This window comes from Athene noctua, chromosome 3, assembly GCF_965140245.1.
Source record: "Athene noctua chromosome 3, bAthNoc1.hap1.1, whole genome shotgun sequence".
In the NCBI taxonomy this organism is placed as follows: Eukaryota; Metazoa; Chordata; class Aves; order Strigiformes; family Strigidae; genus Athene; species Athene noctua.
In genome coordinates this window covers 78,640,824-78,661,540 of record NC_134039.1, presented here as the reverse complement: position 1 = coordinate 78,661,540, position 20,717 = coordinate 78,640,824, and the positions used below count along the sequence as shown (strand labels likewise).

At 36.9% G+C, this 20,717-nt stretch overlaps 1 protein-coding gene across 2 annotated transcripts in view; it reads left to right on the top strand.

The window, feature by feature from the left end:
* The window catches only part of SEMA3A (semaphorin 3A), a 171,146-nt gene that overhangs the window by 68,519 nt on the left and 81,910 nt on the right, over positions 1 to 20,717 (top strand). For both annotated transcript variants that reach the window (XM_074903439.1, XM_074903440.1), the window contains one exon: positions 168 to 287. In XM_074903439.1, the coding sequence (XP_074759540.1) occupies positions 168 to 287 (120 nt within the window). The remainder of the gene's footprint in view (positions 1 to 167; positions 288 to 20,717) is intronic.

Genomic DNA, 20,717 nt, shown 5'->3' with positions numbered 1-20,717 from the left:
TTTATTAGATGTTTAGCAATAAACAAGCTTATAAACAGCACGAAATGATCACGCTTTTAAAATCTGTTCATTCAGCCATACATCCCTAACACAGAAGAGTTCCCATTAGTCATAATCACTGAATTAACGCTGTGGATAATTTTTTTTTTTTCCCCTTTTCTTTTCAGAGAGAATGTGCTAATTTCATCAAGGTGCTTAAGGCTTACAACCAAACCCACCTGTACGCTTGTGGAACAGGGGCTTTTCATCCAGTCTGCACCTATATTGAAGTTGGAAGCCATCCTGAGGTAAACCATCTTAAAACAGTATTTTTCTTTTTCTTCTTTTTAATCTTTATTGGTGTTTAGCCATGATCTCTTCCTGCCAAAATGCACTCTCAATAGTTTCTGTGGCTTGGTGAGTGGATCTGGTAAAACCTGCTCCTGAATCAGGTGCTGATGTGCTGATTGATAAATCACAGCAGAATCTGTACTTTTCTCCCCTACACAGCATCTTTTTCCCCCAGGGGCTTAAATAAATATGAGTAAGCTCATCTTACTTGGTTCGTGAAGTTAAAAGCACGCTCCTTTTTTTGGTCAGGACAGATACCAGCTATAAGAAGGTTAGTTCAGCTTCTGTGTTTATTCTGGGGCCAACTCTGTTCTTTAGTCTCCAACTAGTCAGTACACTCTGACACCACGGCAGCTTTCTCCTAGCTGGGAATTAAAATAGTGTCACACATTCATAAATCCCACTTCTCAGATTTGTCCTAACACAGTGACAGTTTTTCATATGTGACCTAGGTTTTGTTTCCTTACTTTTTATTGAAAAATAAATCACTTTCCTCTCTGTCTTCCCCCATTGTTTAAAATCTGTAGCTTGCTGATTTTTGCTTAGTGTTGCAGAAATCTTGCAGTAGCTCTTGTACTGTTTTGTCAGTGATCGTCATAACTAAATAGATGAGCATGGTCTTCCCTGGTGAAAAACAGTATCACTCACAGAAAGGAATGCTGGGTTTTGTGGCTGAAGATTTGACTAGAATGTCTCTGTGCTCCATTTCAATACTTTTTCTCTCCAGAAAAGCCAATTTATTTTTTTTTTTTTTTTTTTTCCCTGTTAAAATGAGTATGTAATATAAATTAGTCCACTTCAGTTTGTTCTCAGTCTGGCTTACCTGAGTATTGCTCGATGGCCTGTTTCAGTTTAGCAGCCAGACTCTTGATGTGTTTTCAGCAGCCACTAATTTATGGATATGTTTTACGGGTGAATCCATAGCTGTGTTACTTGTAGCTTCTGAGATCATCGAAGAATAGCTCTTTCAAGTTACCTTATGGTTTTGCCATCCAGGTTTGCAGATTTCCCTGAAAATAAAGACATCTTTGTTGAATGAATGAGGACTCAGTTATTTTAAGATTAGAATTAACAGATCTTTTGAGTGTTGACTTTATAGTCTGGGAACCATTTTTTCCTATCAAAATGTCTTTTGATATTTGAAACGTGAGTCTTTAAAATGTTCTAAGCATAAGGTTTTGAAGGGATAAAAGAGCTGCAAAGTAGAAAGGTTTTTTCTCATATTCTTTAATGCTTTTATTCCAGAATGCATTCTTGGCAATTAGTGATTGTCTCTTGACCACACACAGTATGTCATTGCTTACTGCATTAAACAGATTCTCTGCTTCCTGAGATCCATTTGGGAATTGGTAGACATATTAATTAACTCTAGTTCCGTAAGATGTGTGTCAATCAATTCTTGGCTATCTGCCAAGTGAATCTATCTGCAGAGAGATAGCTGGTATGAGGTCATTTACTTCTACATTTGGCTGGTTTATGACTGTACTATAAAACTAACACACACTTTATCAAGGATTTATAGGAAGGATGATCAGGGATGAGAGGCCAGTTCCAACCTTGGTTTAACATTCTGGATTTTGAAGTCAGTGATGTGTTTGGCCCTGGAGCTGAAAGAGGATGTTTGGTTTAGCTTCTTTTTAGCAGTCCCTAACTATAAACAAAACCTAACGTTGTTTTCTTTGGTCATTTATGCAGTAAGTTTGTTAGTCCCCCTGTGCCTGAATCACTCTCATGACGCTGGGTTTCATCTTCGCAAACCAGGGAAGTCATGAGTATGTTTATCTGAACTGCCTCAGACACTGTTAGATTTTTATTTCCTTTTCATACATAAACCATGAGTGAAATCATCTTCACCTGCCCTTCAAGGGGCACAAATTTCTGTATCCTCTGGACACTGGTGCAGGAGGGGTCACTGCCTTCTCAGACCAGGTCTGCCCATGCAGAGAGAAAGTGGGGCAGACAGGAGGCAGCAGTACCCACCACTTCTCAGGCTTTGACAAATCTGACAGTCAGCCTGTCTTCTGTCCCTTGCAAAAGTGAAAATCAAATGAATAAATTAATTTATCAGATTTACAATGAAAGATATTCTGGCCTGTCTCTGTCTCTCACCTAGAGCCTGCTCTTTCCTCTTCCTTTCTCATACCACCCAGCCAGGAATTTCAAATGTGCATCTCCTCTGGGAGCTGGGAAAGAGGAGGGTGCTTGATTGACAGTAGCTATTAGAGACACCACGAATGGGGGGGGTATACAATATTAACCCCTGCACCCCTGCACACTGCATCTGTGAGAGCCAGATGGCTTATGTTGTCAAGTCAGACAGCAGCACTGGACGTGTCAAAGGGCTACTGCTTCTGTATCATGTATAGTTTATACCTCCCTAGCATACTAAAATAGGTAAAAACTGTAAACGAAGGCAAGTGGTTGATTTTGAGTTAAAAAATTGCCATCTGAAACATTTCCTGAAGATTAATTTTCTGCCACACTTGTGGAAAATTAACAGACTTCACCATCTGCTTATTTATTTTTCAAGCACTTAGAGAGGTAAATGTGAACTGATTAGGGGAATTGTCAGGGAATGTACCTACTGTCTAATAAGATTGCTTGTTTATGTGAGCTCTCAATATAATCCACCTGCCCGAGTCCAGTGGAGGAGAGGAAATTAGTGTGTGCCAAACTGAAGAGGATGGAGAAGTGAAATGTAAAGAGAAGAGTGGCAAGCGATAGAGGAGACACTGGAAGCAATTGGAGTAGGCTGCAGGAGGCTGGAACATGGTACAACTTTTATGACTGGGGGAAGGAAATAAATTACTTTGTGTGACAGTCATAAAGTAATGGGAATATGAATTGTTATATCTGTTGAATATCTCTTCTATATGAAGCAGCGTATCAGAGCCTCATTCCATACTTGAATAAAACCATTTCTAGTGATGAAACTAGGCAGGTCGAATTGAGTTTGATGAAGTACAGTATCAGAAATAATAATAAAAAGGTAAAAGGATATGAGTAGCATGCTGTGCATCTGATTAAAAATGATCTGCGCAAATGTATACAACCTAATATGTTGTGAATTACACCGCAGTCTAAGGAGTAAAGCAGACTAATCTTCACTTAAATCCATTCCAGATGTGTAAGTGAATAACCACGGCATTTAGAGAGAAGAATAAAGTTAATGTTTGAATAGACTTTAAGCGTGTAAGACATGAGTAAGCAGGAAAGAACATATTTAGAGAGAACGTAGCGTGTGTATACGCAGAAAATACCTGCAGAGAGCCTAATTTAAAGCTTGAGATCATCCATTGGGAGGCTATACATATATGTACTTTCACTGAATGGGGCAAACTGGCGCGTTCGCAGATGTCTATATTGTATACGCATGCGTTTAAGTGAGATGACCTAACACAGACACCTACACCAACTTCAGGGATCCAGGATTAGGCAACATGTGGCCTTCTCTCTACGTAACGCAATATAATACAAGAAACCAATTACCAGACAAAACAAGAAAGTAATTAGTAAAGCTATGTCCTGCTCCCACTGACTTCTGAGGAAACAGGATTGGATGTGTAGGAATGTTGTACTTAGCAATTGCAAAATTACACAAGTCAGATCTGTGCTTGAAAGGAACAAATCCAACTGCAGGGAGACACAGAGGTGCATTAAACCCACTAGAAAATCACAACAGGATGCAGAATGCACCTGCCTGTGCAAGCCTGAGCAGGGGGAAGGACCCCTGCTCCCCTTCCCCAGGGCTCCCTTTGGGGTAGTTTGTGTGAACCAGCAGGGAACAGTCCTGTTAAGGAAAGAACAGGATTTTCCATTTACTTAACCCTTACATACAGGTGGAGGTATAGAGAATGCCCTATAGAACCTTTTTTTCAATGCGCAGACGGGTGTTGCAAGAGCTGTACAAAATTGTTTGCCAGATCCTCAGCAGGAATATATTAGGTTTTCTTCAACAGAGGTAAATCAATAGACACTGTCTGAAGAACTAACCCAGCTTCTTTCTTTGTCTCCCAATTTCAATTTTTTTGTCATTGTCTAATAGATTAAGCCTCATTTGTAACTGGATGAACTTAAAAGATCTGGTATCACTTTACTTGCAGGTTATTTCTCATTCTTAATCAATAAAGAAGCTCTAAATTTAGGTCAGATTTATGGTGTACATAAAACATTAAGTTATTGCATATGAAGTTATATAATGCTACCACCTGTAACATATTTGCTTTTTCCGGACTCTGTATTTTACAAATCTTTGGTTTAACTCATAAAATTTTGCTGAATTATACTTTCCACTTTTTTTTTATCCCTCCTCTACTTCACATTAGAAGAGGTCTACAGTGCATTTTCTAAGTAATGGATATCCTGTTCTGATACATTCATGCATCTTGTCTTTTTTGTTTGTCTATATATGTCTGTATATGTTATATATATGTATGCAGTGATGGAAGAGCAGTTTTTTCCCTAAGAGAATGACTGTGAAGGAACACATTACTTGAAGGACCAGTGCTACTGTTGGTAGAAAACTTGTTGTGTTTCATTATCTAACATAAAATTCAGGGTGAATCATTGACTTCGGTAGTAGCAGATGTGGCATAAATTGGCCTAACTTCATTGAAGACAGCAGAGCTGTATCAGTTTACATCAGTTAAGATTCTGACCTGTGGTTTTCAAGTGAAACATTTGAGCAAATGATTTTTTAAGTTATGAATCATCTCAGGCTAATTTGGTTTCCATCTAATTAATAATACTTTTATGTGGCATTTATAAGCTTACTAAGTATATAGAGAAAATATGAAGGGAAAGGATGCTGTGAAAAGATTATTCTCATTTGTGATATAACAATTGTGTGATAGAACTATTATTTGTGCCATGCTAGTTCTAAGCATCACTACAATCACAGAGAAATGCCAATAAAGGGAGATCTAGTTTACAGATTGTAACAGCCTATATTAGTTCAGAGGTGCTTTAACCTTTCAAGCCACTAGATATCGTGTTACTGTAGTACATGAAAATAAAACTGAAGAGCCAGATCTCTAGCTTCTGTACAGGGTAAGTACCTTTTAGAGCACTTCTTTCCATCACCTGGGTAGTTTTGTCAGGGGAACAAAAGAATACATCTCTTAGATGTTTAAAGACTGATATATTTCACCTTGTTTCATGAAAAGCAGGATAATGATTTCTGCTGCACTGGGAAATCCCAGGTACTGGATGTTTTTGCTGTATTGATGTTCTTCTCTGTGGAGGATGGCAGATAACAGGACAGTCAGTGTTAGGCACACATCTGTCCAGGCATCTCACAGGGTCAGTGGCCAAAATCACAAAATAAAGGGGCTTGATTCCTCTGGACGCTGCTGGGTCTGCAGACCGTCACTTCTGCTGCTCCACATGACATCGATTTCCAGTCCCTTTGGCCACCCTGTGTGAAAACTCTTTTGATAAAATCAGGCTTTTCACACATGTACAATTTACCTCCACTTGTTAAAAAGAATAAATCTAGGCATAGCTATAACCTTCCTAGCAGTTTGGAAGTATGTAGTTTTATAAGTAGCTGTATATAGCATATAATACTTTTTCCAAGCCACAATTCACTATGACACTGGTTGGTAAGGGATATGCTGTGAGAACTTTCCAATAACCCGAAGACAATATTTACAAGCAGAGTACAGGGAAGGGACAGAGAACATAAATGTCCTTTTTTCACGAGACAACCAAAACGAGCCAGTTGTTCTGGTAAGGTCTAACAAATATTTCTGCAGGGAAACCAGAGTGTGTTGTTGGAAGCTCTGCCTGTTGTTTTAAGCACTGTCATGCAGAAGCACATATTTCTTATGGGCCAAGTGCTATGCCCCAAATGGCACCTTTTGTTATGTGGCATTATCTTGTGATAAAGTTACGGAAGTAGAAGGTCATCATAAAGAGGTAACTTGATTTCCATTGAAAAAAATTTTTGAAAAACTCCATAAACGCCTTTGTAAATAGATATTAATCAGGTTCATTGTTAAATGCTGTTATTTATGAAGGCCTGTCTTTGAATACACTGCAGATCTCTTTTGACTTTAGCTGTATTTTGAACACTTGGTTTGTCAAAAGAGAAGTTAAGCCAGGAAAACTCAGATTTTTCAAAGCTTCATCCTGTCATCCCCAAGCAAAATATAATTCCAATAAAAATGTATTTCCAGAGTAGCTCTTTCAAAGTAAGACTCTTAGGCTTTATGCTATAATTTAGCTGTAGGAATAGTTTAATTTACGAGGTAAACTTCTCTCAACTGAATAGCACACATGGCAGCAATGGCTGACATCTTTCCTACCCCTCACTGCTGGGAAAGTCTACACAGCTGCTACGGATATTTCATCCTCAGCAAAGTGAGACACTGAAGAGAAAAATTCTGAAAGATGTTTTTTCCAAGTACTTTATTTGAACAAGAGAAGAATCAATTTTCTAATACAAATTATAATGCATACTAAACTTTTGATGTAAACCACACGGTTAAAAGTATAATAATTTAAATTTGCAGCTACTGTTCATTATCCTGACATATCCAATTAAGAAGTATGTGTCTTTATGACAGCTGAATATTTGACAACTAGCTGATCCATTGGATCTTCCATTTACCAATGTAATGGTGTATTTGTAATAATAGAACTATTCCAAATCATAGGAGTGCAAAGGATCTGGCTCAGTATCTTAAAATTCAGATGCAGTACAACTATCATTTGGGGGGGAAGGTATTTAGCAAAGGGGTCATGCTTTAATCATTGACAGGAAATGTGAACATCGTAGGTTTTCAGCTGTCATTTAATGCATTCAGTCCTGCCCTTGCATATTTCATAATTACACCTAAGCAATTTGGAATCTATTTATGTCTAAAGTGACAGAAAGTCAGTAATTATGTCTGAGGTTCACTCTGAGATTTACAAGTTGAACATTTACATGCAGGAAATTAAATCAAGTTTTAAACTATCACAAGGCAAAACAGTGCGGTTGGCTATTTTATTTCTTCACCTTTATTCCTCAATCTTCAGACTTACATGGTTTAGGCAAAATGGAAGCACGGTCCTTTAGTAAGTCATACAGATGGGAGGTATAAGATATGATGAGAAGCAGAACAAAGACATGGAATTTACAACCGTAAGGACCATTTGTTGCACAGCAGAAACCACTAATGAAACCCCTAGTATTATTCAAGTCTGACCAGTTCAGCTATTCAGCAACTCACTTTTGTTTAGGACCTGATAAATATATCCAAATTGCTGTGGCAGACCTCCCAGTTTATTCTTGAGTTTAAAAAAAAAAAAATAAAAAATCCAGAAGCATATTACTTTATAAATATGTTTTAAAGAAAATGTAAATGAAAGTCACCCCAGAAGTGATATTCCGCAGTCTACAGTTTGGTTTTAATTGAAAACTTCCCCGAGATGAGAGAGAACTGGTAAGGGTATGGTCTGTAGAGAGCACTGGTGTTTCCGTTGATCTGGTCTGGTCACTAGAGACATGCAGTGACACAAATGAAGCTTGATAGTAGCAAGATCCTGCATATTCTCCTCCACTGTTGAAAAAAAACAACTTGCACAAAGTAACTGTTTTTAGATTATATTTTTTTTAGGTTTTCTCAGTGCAAAAAGAGTCCGGTGTGAATGATAGTGTCAAATCTGAACCCCCTGCCTCCTAATGAGAGAAATCTATGCACTAGCATGCTTCCACTGAGATAACTGAGAAGACCATTGTTCCCTTACCGTACATGGCTTTCGCCTTCTGTGGCTGAGAAATTCTGGTTGATTACAGTGGAGAACTGTATACAGTATGCCACAGCTGAATGACTTCCATGAATAAGAAACTGAAGCCAGTCAACATATTCATTAGATTCAAAGAAATGAGTCTCAGAACTGTGGGAAAACTTTTGTTATGCTGCTGGAGGAGAGAAAAAAAGAGCGAGATAGAAAGAGACCTCCATGAAAGTAAATTGTCAGAGTGGAGTGTACACACACACACACACATGCAGAACCACTGAGTGGATCTTCACTTACACCATATGCAATGTCTTGCTTGTACATCCATGTCATAAAACCATGGGTAACTTTGAATATCTTCAGATAATGAGTGAGTCAAGTTAAAGACACTCAGGATCTGGGTTTAATTTCTTTTTTTAAAATGTGGAGTGTTTTTTTCTAGTACTAGTTGTCTTCAGTGGAGTTCTCTATGACTTATACTAGCATAGCTAAGACAGAGGTTCACTCTTTATTTGTATAGTCACAGAAAAGACATTATTTTTCAGCGTTGTTAGAGTGATGACTCAGAGTTTTGTGACTGCTTTTAGAAAATTAATTTTAGCAATGGCTACCAGAAGAGCTGAAAATACACCCATTGTTTGCATTTGCAAGTTCATTATTTCTCCTATCAATTAAAAGATGTTATGATGAATTATTTATTTCCACAGTGTAAGTATTTCCACTGCCACATGATTACCTTACTCTACCATGAGATGATACAGTTTTCCTAATTCATTACAGACTTAGATTGTACTTTTAAGAGAGATGTCAATCATATTAAGATGCTGATGCAATTTTCTGTGTGGGAATATTATGTTCATTCATCAACAGAGCCCATACTATTGCTAGTAGACAGAAGTTCAGCATTTGACTCTTTTTAGAGTAACAATTGAAAACATTAACCTAACTTCACAGCCATGCAACATATGCAAAATTTCATCCACACACCTCCCAAAACAAAAGACAAGTATGGCTAAATCCTTTGATCTCTCAACCAACAAGGGGAAGAAAAAAATAAAATAACAAACCACCATCTGTTGGGAAGCCAATGTAATAAAAACAGTGGAAAGCTGGCCTATACTATAGACTGATTTAATTGAGGAAATGACTTATAAATAGAATTATTTCTTGATTTAGAGGTGCAGGAGGAAGCAAAACTGAAATAAGGAGTTACTAAGCTCAGATTTGGATAGATCAGCATCAAAGCAACATTGTTCGTTGTGGGATCCACGTCACAAAAATCCAGTTGACAGGGGCTGACCTCACGAAGAAGAATCACATTTTAAGTGTGATTTCTGCTGCTGCAGGAAGTGACTGCATTGCATTTGCAACTCAGTACAAACATCTTGTCAAATAGTCTTTAAACACCCAAGGTCACGGCACAGCAGGTTTTAGCTGTGGGTGATGCTCCACATACAGGCCACGAGGCTGTGAAACGCAGAATAGCAAAGCAACCAGTTATATTAAATATTCAGACATGAGGACCTAACCAAGAGCCTACTGATGTTAGCTAACTTCATTGGTCTTTGTCTAAAATTTTATGAAAGCTGCTGTGTTGTGCAGTGCCTTTCAGGCCTGATTTTTAAAGGCTGTAGGGTATATTTAACTCTTGCAAGCTACATGCGAGCCTCAAAACACTGCCTATCTCCCTGCTTTCAGACCATCCTAATATTCATAGTTTCTGCATGTTCACAATGTGTGAGCTTCATGGTACATCGGCATGGTGACTGGCCCCTGTTTAGTCCCAGGAAGGGGCCCGGGGAAGCTGTGTGCGGCCGTGGTGCAGGCTGCTCAGCCGTGATGGAGAGGCTCATGCCTGAGCTTCTCCTCAAAATCTCCTCCTGATGTTACTTCTGGCCACAAGAGTCACACTCATTCAGAATTCCCAGAAAAAGGGGCATTTCCCCAAAGGAAAGATTAGTACACTCATGGATTTAAAAGCAATCTTCCAAACAGATTCAGAAAAGAAAAGTCACTTTCCACAGTGGGAGGCCTCCTTGGTGTGCTTCCAAGCTCCTTATACATCTCTTTCTTTCATCAACAGCTGCATTTGGCATGACAAAACTGGCTTCTCCACAATGATTAAATCTTATTTCTCCTTTGATAAAAAGCAGAGCAACTGCAGGTGAAGCTACTATTTCTGTGAGTAAACAGCAGTACATAGGTATTTCCAGCAGTTGCCTGGTGGAACAGGAAATAATTGTTCTTCTGCTATCTTGAGCATCCCCATTTTATGTACAGACTCATATTAATGTGAAAAAGCTTTCATAATACTTTCCAGATGCCTCCTTGCCTTTACAATATTTTGAAACTGAGTTTCTTCTCTGCCCTGTGTTATACAGTGTCTCAAATTTGTTTCTAAGTTTGTTCAAAGCATAAAATTCCACTATTCCATAGTTCAGTAAGAAAATGATGCTAAATATTGATGCTTTGATTCTTTAAACAATAATTTTATGTGAATAGAGACCCAGTACAACAACGTAAGCTTGATTTTTGCAATAGTACCTATCAGCAGGAAGAAAATCCAGTTTTAAGAATGGGTCATGGCTTAGACTGAGATTGTATTTTGTGCATGGAAGGAGCATGGGACTGCATAAACTTACATAAAAATAACAGACATAAAAGCAGTGCGTAAACATAAATAATTATCTTACTTACACATTAGTCCCTGTATCTTTTGCCATTAAGAGTTAATCAATTTACTGCTGAAAGACTAGGGGAGATTAAGAATAGTTCTGAAACAGGCAGTGTTTTAAATATTTGTGCTTGTCCCATATGCCTACTGCTTGTGTGATGCTGGCAATCAGACTAAGTGATCACAGCAACTCTTTCTGTCCTCAAAAGCTAAGAATAAAACCACTTGAAGTCAGCTGGGAAAAAAAGATTATTTACTCTTCCATTCATCCTCAGTTCTAGCTTACATAGTTTGTAACAACTTGCTTTCTGTTTGTGACACTCAATAAGTCTGTTTGGAAATGTGTTGGCTCCTCTTTGAGCTCCTGAGCATAAAACGTACAGAAACTCTCTATCTTCCCTCAAATACCATTCCTGTGAGAGAAATGTACTGTGCCCTTCTGTTCCTTCCATCACCTCTCCGTCGTTTATGTAAGACAAATAATTTCGTGACTATGACCTGACTCAGATGAAACACATGCCTCTGACTCGTTCATGCCTCTGTGGACTTTGAGTAAATTAGTTATTTCTTAAGTAACCAATTTCATTGGAAAAGGGTGGGTAACTTTCCACCATTACTTGGGAACTCAGGGAGAGATGAGCTAATACCTGCTCTTTTCTTTCTCTTCAGCTTCTGTATTATTTGCTGCAGACAATTCACATATGGTTATTTTTATTTATTCCCAGAAGGAAACTTTATTTTTAAAAAATGTGTTTTTTCTTTAGCTCAGTGAGTCAGAAAAGAATGTGTGAAACACATTGGATGAAAAACCAGTCACCACTGGAAAACTTAGATAAAAAGAGGTATTGTGCAGAATGAATAAATGTATCATGATGAATTCATGCCTATTAGAATTGACGGTGACATGCTATGTCATCTAATCTATTCTGATTTGTGTACATTTGCAGTCATCTACAAGTTTGGCCTGTCTTCTCACATGTAGTGATATAAATCACAAGTAGTGATTTTGCAGTACAGCACTGATTTGCATTTTAATTCTTTCATTTTCAAGTATTTCTTGGTTAATCATAATTATATACACTGTCCTGCCCTAAGCAACTCTTTTCCTATTTAGTGTATGTAGCAAAAAGTTCCAGAAGAGCTGTCATACAACTTTTGTTTTGTATGGCTGCATATTTTTTAGTTAAGAAATGTTACCTGATTTATGAAATTCTCTGAGTTGCGACATGGGGACACTCAGGAAAATATGTTAATAAACGTTCGCAAGTACATAATCAGATGAGAACACAATACTCTCCATTAATGAAATATGATCCATAATGAATCTTGCATGGGAGTGCTAATAACTACCTTTAGGTTAAAGTGCTCAGATGTCACAGTATAACAATATCTGTCTTAGATGTGTATCATTACAGCAAAGTAATTAAAGGGTACTTAGCTGTTAAATGGTTACCTTGGAGGAATCTTTCAGTAATGTGGCTTCAAACATGCCTTCACAATGAAATTAATTAAGCAAATTAAATATCAGTCTTGTAGTAATCTATTTTATGTGCAGAATATCTAGCATATAAATGTGATTGGTGGCAGAAATCTGAGGACTTGAAGATATGCCCATTTGTTTTTAAACATAAAACAATCTTGGCTGTTCTTCTATGTGAAATAATTCTTATGATATTGGATTAATAAGAACAGTGAAAAAAATGCTGAAGAGAAGTGAAATGTCAAAATTTTCATGGTCGCATTCCATGTGCTGCATGAGTGCAAAGCTCGAGTAGCACCGCTAGGATGAGAGAGGTATTAAAATTCACTTGATTCTTTTCACACCTCTGCGCTACATGGAGTTAAATGCCTGGTAACAAGTTACTAGAGTTTTGCTAGCAGCTCAGTCTGACTCATCAGAAGGATGCTTTCAGGGATTACTAGCTTGCTGCTGCCTTCTGTATTTAATATAAACCACACCAGGAAATTTGAGCAAGAGGCTTGATCCGGATATAAACATTTCTCATCACCCATTCAGGTGGGACTATGATACGGGCAACACCAGTGACAGAGCAGAGCACTACAGAAATGAGAGAAATTTATTTTTTCCCCATAATTTCGGTGCTTGATTGAAATCTCATTTCATAGATCTTGACTCAAAAAATAATTTCCTACCATTATGCAAACTGGCAGTGACAAATACACAGTATATTCTGCTCTTTTTCTTTGTTTAAAGAGAAACAATCCACTGGATAAATAGATGATTCATCTGAGACCTTTTGATATGTAAGCAAGAAGGTGTAAAGTTCAGATCTCTGCTGTCCTCTTGAAACATTGGCCTTGCTCCAGGCAATGACATTATTCACATACCTTAAGTTTACCCTTATTTAAATGCTTTGCCTGATCATGTCTTTTGACAAAACAGAAGAGAAAAAAGTCTGTCTCATGCTTCAGAAATCTTTGCTCACAACACAGCTAGGAAAGTATTGGCAAAGGAAAAGGAAAGATGAAGAATTCTTGATACAAATCTGCCTTGTTCATGATATGATATGTGTTTTTATGCCAGTGAGATAATTAGCAGTGATGGCACCATCCTATCGGTGATATGCAAAGCTGCTGCACATTTTGATTGAGGATGACACCAATGTTACGGGTTCTTCTCCAGTCCTCAGGCTTCTGCTGAAGCCAGGTGGTTTGGCCTTAATTGGTTTTGCTCTCTGCAATTCAGATTTCTTGAAAGATGAAGCTTCAGTCATTGTCATGTGAAAATGATCCCATGTCTCTGGGCCAAAAAAATCCCCAGACAAGCTTAATAACAGTGACAGAACTATCTGTCCACTGAATAATCTTTAGATGCCCTTCAAAAACCCTCTATATACATAAGGGCCAAGCCTACACAAAGTTATAACATGTTAAGTGTAAAGAAATAGAAAAAAAGTCTTAATACCAGGATTCTCAAAGAATTCGTCAGTGTTCTGTGCTGCAGCTTCTCAGATAATACAGATTTTTATTTCTTGGGCACAGTAAAAGCATACAAGCTGATCAATCCAACATGATTCCAGATCTGGAAACAGCTTTTGAAGGGGGATTAAAAAAAAAAAAATAAAAAGTCTAAGAGAGGAAGACTGTCTTCCAATGAGTTCTTTTGCCCTGTGGTATGATTTATTTCTTTTTAAATTTTGAACCAGTAAACGTGTAATCAGAAAACAAATGGCATTGATTACTTTTTCAAAGCAGTTAACTCTCTAATCATTTCATCCTATACTTCCAGGTTGTTTGAAGTATGGAACAAACGTGAAACCTGAAAGCATTTTGCCATTTGTGTAAATCAGCATTGCTCTCTGTAGCCAGCGTTTATTTACAAGCTTGCAGAGAGTTTCATAAGGGATATGAGTACACCTACAATACAAACCATGTGTCAAAGAACAGAAGGCTGCCGAGCAATAGTGATGTTGTTTTTTCCCTTTACTTGATCCAAGTTTCATTTTCTGTTTGGCTAAGCATCAGTGGTCATGAAGGTGGTATATCAACAATAGTCATGGTGGCGCATTCAATTTAATTATAGGCGGTTGAGGTGCTTAACTGAATTTACTTTTTCTGAATAACAATTTATTTTATTCTGTTTTAACAAACCTTTCTGTTTATGTATTTCATCAACTTTTGTTATAAGAAACAGGGATCTGGTTTCATTACTCAAGTGTGGGAGTAATGCAGGAGTAAGTCTTCATCAGCCTACTGCTGCTATACCTAGGGTCTTTTCCTGGAATACTCGTTGAAGAACAAATCCCTTGAAATCAGTAGAGTTTAGTCTGGATCATGATTTTCAATTCCTAACTAAAAAGCTGTGAAACTCGTGTCAAATTTAGGACGTGGAAAGATTTGGCATTATTTAACGTGGAACAAGGCCACAAAGATTCTTCCAACAGGCATAATATAATAATAAATTATTCAGACATAAGTACAAGACTTATTCTCTTAAGGATTGGTGCGGATAAGTAGAACAATAATGGTGAAAGTTGACTTTGTTTAACCTCAATCAAAAAAGGGAGCCAAAAAATGGGAAGTTTGGACAAAGCAGGAGAAGTTTTGATCGTCAAAGACTTCTCTGCATGACTTAAGTCTTGTCCATATTAAAACTTGTGAATGTCTCACTAAATTGGTGCAAATCCCTGCACAGGCATTCTCATTTCAGTGGAAATAGTGTTTCAGGTCTGGTTTTAGCTGCCTGAAAGTAACTGAAAATAAGCTGCTCTTAAACTGAACTTGCTGTGTTGACGTGGAATGCATGTGTTTACTGGAATCTCATTACATTCAAACATAGTGATACAAGTCTGCAGATTAGTGCTTGCACTGAAGGGGCTGTTTATCCTTTCAAAGGATTTTGCAGGAAAGCAAGCTGGAATACAAGTCCTTTCTGCTTGTCGTTTGTACGTTTGCAAGTTTGGCTCTTATTTCTTTGTCCAAATGTGTTTTCATACAGACATCGAAGAGCCATGACCTTCTGTAAAAAGGATTACCTTGAAGGGTGATAGTAGGACTACAGTGTAAAGGATGGTTAATACAGAAATGCTAAATCTCTCTGTACAAAGATTATAGCACAATAAATTTTTTAACTCAAGGTACTTTCTTGACATTATAAAAACAGTCACATACCAGAACCACAAAATAAAAGTCTTAAAGAGAGGGATAAAAGCAAATAAAGGAAAATGTCTGTTATTTTTTGTAGAAGAATGATATAGAAACCCTTAAAAAAAGTTATCTATTTTAGCTGACATTGCAACAAGTAGCTAGATAACACTTCATGACTTAGATATTATATTTACAATCAGTATATTTCATAGAGTATTAAAGATAATAAATAAGGAAATACTTTAAAACAGATAAAAGAAGCGAGTAGGAAAAGCTGGAGATTTCAGTTACTTACAAAAAGCCAGACATCTTACTCATATGAAGCAATGATTTACTCTAATGAGGCACATTAGCCCTTTGAGTAAGAGAAATTAAATCCAAGTGAAAAATTATTCCTTTGGCGGAAAAAAATAAAAGAACAGGGATGTTTTTCAACTTACACCTACAACATCTTTCTTATTTGTTTGTCTGGGTAGTAAGCAGTACGGTCAGAAACAAACCCGCACTTAACCCTTCTAAAACTTCCCAAAGAGATAAAAGTAATGTCCCTTGGGGTTAACTAGTATTTAAGTTACTGCAAGAGTTAAACTGGAGCATAAATAATTTTTCACTTGTGGCTTTCTAGTTTTCACTGGTCTTGAGTCAGGAGAATGACAAATTTGCAGTAGCTTTTATGGATTTTAGAATACATGGGTTACATATTATGCCTTAACAGGGACCATATTTAAAAACAGATTTAAGTGCTTTCTTTAGTTTTGGACTTGATACCAGAAAAACAATTTTAATCTACTTCTGAAATTTAGCTACCTGAATTTGAAGTTTCATATTTACATACCTAACTAGCAGAATGTAAATTAGACATCAAAGGCACCATGTTCATGAGTGCTTATTTGGCTTAGTAACTTCAGTCACATTTTCCATGGGGTGCTTGAGAATCTAAATGCCATTAAAAATAATTGTCTCTAAGTTTCTTTGATGAAAATAAAGACGGAAGGATGTATAAAAATAATAAAACCAGACTTTTAAAGAAAACATGACTCCTCAGACTTTCTTGAGACCTTGAATGGAGAAAAAAAAAACAACAAACAAAACTTGAATATACCTCAGAATAAACATTGGAACTGTTGATAATAAGATATCATAATTTGTAATGGACTTCTCTCTTTTCAAGTGCTTCTAAGAATTTCTAAGAAATGCTTATTTCAGATGAGCATACTTTATTTCAAAATTTTTAATGTTAGTCAATTTCAAATTTTGTGCACTAAAGGCCAAATTCATTATTTACAAGACTGGTGTCTACTGACACCATGGTATACTACTACCTCATGGTATAAGTGGGGTTTTATTCTCATTTTTCAAACTTACGTTCTAGAAAAATGTCTTTTTTGGATCTTCCACCTTAAAAGCAATATGCACATTTCTTTCAGTAGTCAAATAACCCTGATGAGTAGTTCAAGCTTCCCTACCCGCTTTTTTCTCTTTTGGGACTACTACTTCTAAATCACTCGGATTCCTCCAGGCTGACAAGACGGAGTAAATTTGATAAAAAAGGTGTGAGAAACTGCAACAAAATTCACCTCAAAACTTCCTAAAGAGCAGAAGCAATGTTGTAGTAGAAACCAATATGTTAAGCAGGTAAATAAAGATTGGAAATGAAAGTTAGTGCCTGCTGTAAGGAGAATTCTAAATGTGCTAGCCATCTGATAAGAGGTGAGATGAGAAGAGCTATAAAAATAAGCATTAATAACTACCCCAGTTATTACATAGCTGAAGGAATGAAACAATTCTAAATTTAGTTGCAATAGCTACATTTTAAAATTATTTCATTAAAAAGAGATTGCAATATTTTTTCAAGAGATTTCAATGAACTATTGGGGATAAGGGGAAAGAATATAGGTGCTGCATCTTTGTTTTTAAAGTTGATTTTAAAAACAGATCACTGATGCACTGTGATCACTGGCTACTTTTTGATTTCTGTAGGGCCGGGATTAGGCTTTATGTGCCAATCTGTCAAATTTGAACATTAATTACCTATGCATTTAAATTCACATTACAGTGCTTTTATGAAAAGAAATCTCAGAACCTCATTCAGAAGGAACTTAAGCAAATTATTTCATTGTTTTCAGGGAGATTACTCATATCTCCGAAGTAAAACCAAATCTGAAGTCTTTCTGCATTTAGATGCTTCAAAACTGTATTTCAGTTTCGTAGGCTCTTTGTAGGCAGTACCATAGACAGGACACTCTAAAGGGGAAAGGGAGAAACATCTGGGATTTCTTATAGTGCCAGTGAACACTGGGTCATGAAATAGAGGAAAAAAAGACGAGAAAGATTAATAGATGGCAAGAGGGAAGTATGTTGGGAGGATCTGAGACTTTCAGTATTTTACTCTTTCCTGGCATTAGATAATTTACTCCCTCTAGACTTAGAATACAGCCTAATTTCAGAGGGTAGAAGTTCCTTTACTTGATTTAAATCACCTGAAACAGTCAGTTGTTACAGTTACCCAGCCTTATCCTTGGTCAATGGAGAGAATGATGCATCTTCAGAAACAGTGCTTATCTTTCTTAGCTATCATATTGTCTGGGATGTTCATGACCATGAAATAACAACAATAAAATAAAATAAGGCAGTCATTCAGAAGCAATGCATTTCAGAAAAGTTCCTGGATATCGATTTACATTTCTCTGAACTAGAAAGAATAAAATTATACAAATTGAATACAACAAAGGAACTCAGGAAGCAGTGTGAAATTTCAGATATAATTTAAGTGTACAGGATTTGAGGCAAATTATTATCCAGCATAAGCCAATCAACACTAGCCTTCAGAAAAAAACCATGAATTTAGGTATGCTGTTAAATTTAGATTTTAATGTTCACACTCTTGACATGTGAGTCTACTAGCAACATTTGGTGTTCTTCCTTAGACATTGTAATCTAAGACAGTAGGTCTGAAAATTATGTAAATGTCTAAAACCTAATGTGATGGCAAGGTAGAGGTGGTAGAAAGTTAGGAGCACAGCAGAAAGAAAAAAGCATCTGGACATCATAAGCTAGAGCAAGTCTGGTCTATTTTACATCCTGTTACTGTCACTTCATTTTCTATTTGCATCTTACACTTACTAATTTTCTACCAGTAATCTTCTACTGCCCTTTAGCTGCTCTGTGTAGGCACACATCCTCATCATGGTACAATTTGTAATAAATGAGTTTTTAACTTCTTATATTAGTTAAGAAGATTAACAGTGCAGAATTTAAAACCTGTGACCAAAATTTGACAAAACGACTTAAAATGAATGTCATTTAAGATAGAAAGAAGCTTCTGAATACCAAGAGATAAAATCCAGACAGCAGGAAAATAAGGTTAAACTGTTTTATCTGAAGCCATTTCACAAAAAGAAGAGGAAATGTGTGACATATGGTATCAAGTGAGGCACTTGAAGTTGAATCTAAAAATGTTTAAAAAGACAGCTGTAAGTTTGCATGATTAAAAAGGGAAAGGAAGGATATTATGATACATCAAGAGACAAGGAAGAGTTATGAAACCAGAGGTGGACTTGTTGGATGTTTGTTTGCTTTTCTTATCCAGTGGTTTCTAATGTTTTTATTCAATTTATCTTCAAATTCAGCCTCCACCTCTATCTTCCATTCTGTTTCTCCCAGTGACATCAGTGCTGTCTATTAACACAAAAACTGGGTGGATCTTTGAACCTTGAAACCAAAGAACAATTTAGGGAAAGAGATAATTACGTATCAGCTCTTCTTCCCTCCAATATGTTTAAACAGATTAGATTATTTTAATAAGCGTTGGATGTGATGGGAACATTTTAGAATAATATTGTCACATGAATCTCCACTGACTGTACATGAATCATAAAAGTCGGTTAAAAAAACCCCAAACTTATCTCTCTGAAATTTTGAGGCATGCATTATCTGATCTTTATTCTAAGTTAAACTACCTATTTAGTTTTAATTTTTATTTATGTGATTGTTTATCTAATTAAGTTGCTATAGAGTTGGAAAACTGTGAGAGGGATTTTTTGCTTCTGCTGCTGGTTCTTGTAAAACTCAAGTGAATCAAAAACAAGTGGTTCTTTGCATATGGCAATTTATCCATGCATTGGGAACCCGACTGAGATATTCCTTGGGAATCACAGGGAAACTAAAGGCTGACTGGGCACAATGGCTAATGCACTCTTCCCATCACAAGTGATCCTTACCAGTTTTACTTGGCACATTGTGCATAGTTTTGCATGTGCTGAGTAAGCTCAGCTGCCTTTAGCTTTACTAGGATTTGAGGCAGGACTATATACTTTTGTTTATGGCACTGGACAAGGCTCAGGGACTAGAACATTAGCTTTTTGCTTTGGCATAGATTTCCTGGCTAAATTACCTAATTTCTCTCTGCCTCATTTCATAAGAACAGTCAAATCTGTTCAGCCCAAAGGCTCATTTAGCCCAGTATCTCGGTTCTCACAAGGGCCCATAATGGATGCCACTGGAAGAGAATGAGGAGGCGAGCATGCAGCAGTGCTTAGTGATATAGTCTCCCAGGCTCCAGCACTTGTTGTTCAAGGATTTCCTGAACCAGGGGTGGAATCTCTGTGTTTAATGCTTTTCAATGACTTGGTTTTGATGAATTAGTACTGGCGTTTCTTGAGCTCATACATCTTTTAAGTATCCACAACATCCCATGCCCTACCAATTGTAACATGTGAGGAACGTATCTTTATTTCGTTTTAAACCTTCTACCTGCCAGTTTCTTATTTTAGAACAGAGAACAGTTTTCTTCGTATCTCTTCCAGTGTGCTGTATGCTTTCTAAGTTAGAGGACTGTAACCACGCAGTACTGAAAATACATGAGTGCTATGCACTTAGAGAGGCACAGAGGCACTGTTGGTTTTGTTCTTTCTTTCTTTCCTTGAAACTCCTAACATCAAATTTGCTTTTTTTTGACTGTTACTGGGCATTGACCTCATTCATTAAAAGTAAAATAAAATTTTAAAAAAGCTATTGTGACTTTAAAATCTTGTTCTTGAGCTGTAAAATGAGGTACTGTACTAGTGTCTTTAGAATTGCTTTCTGTGGAAAGATACAGAAGGAAACAGTGAACACAGCTTTACACAAAGTTCCAGAAAGTCTTTCAAATAAATATACAAGTTGTTCTGGTTTGTACTAGCTACCTTCAGTCAGTAATATGAGATTTTATCTCTAAAATTGACAAATAAAACATTTTCAGGCAGAAATGTAGTTTTAAAATTCCTGTTTCTATAATCGATACAAAAAGTGATGCTTCTTCTGGTCTTTTGGGGCCTTAATGCAGAGGCCACTGAAAGATGAGAGGAGAGTGCCATAGACTGAATGGGCTTTGGAGCAG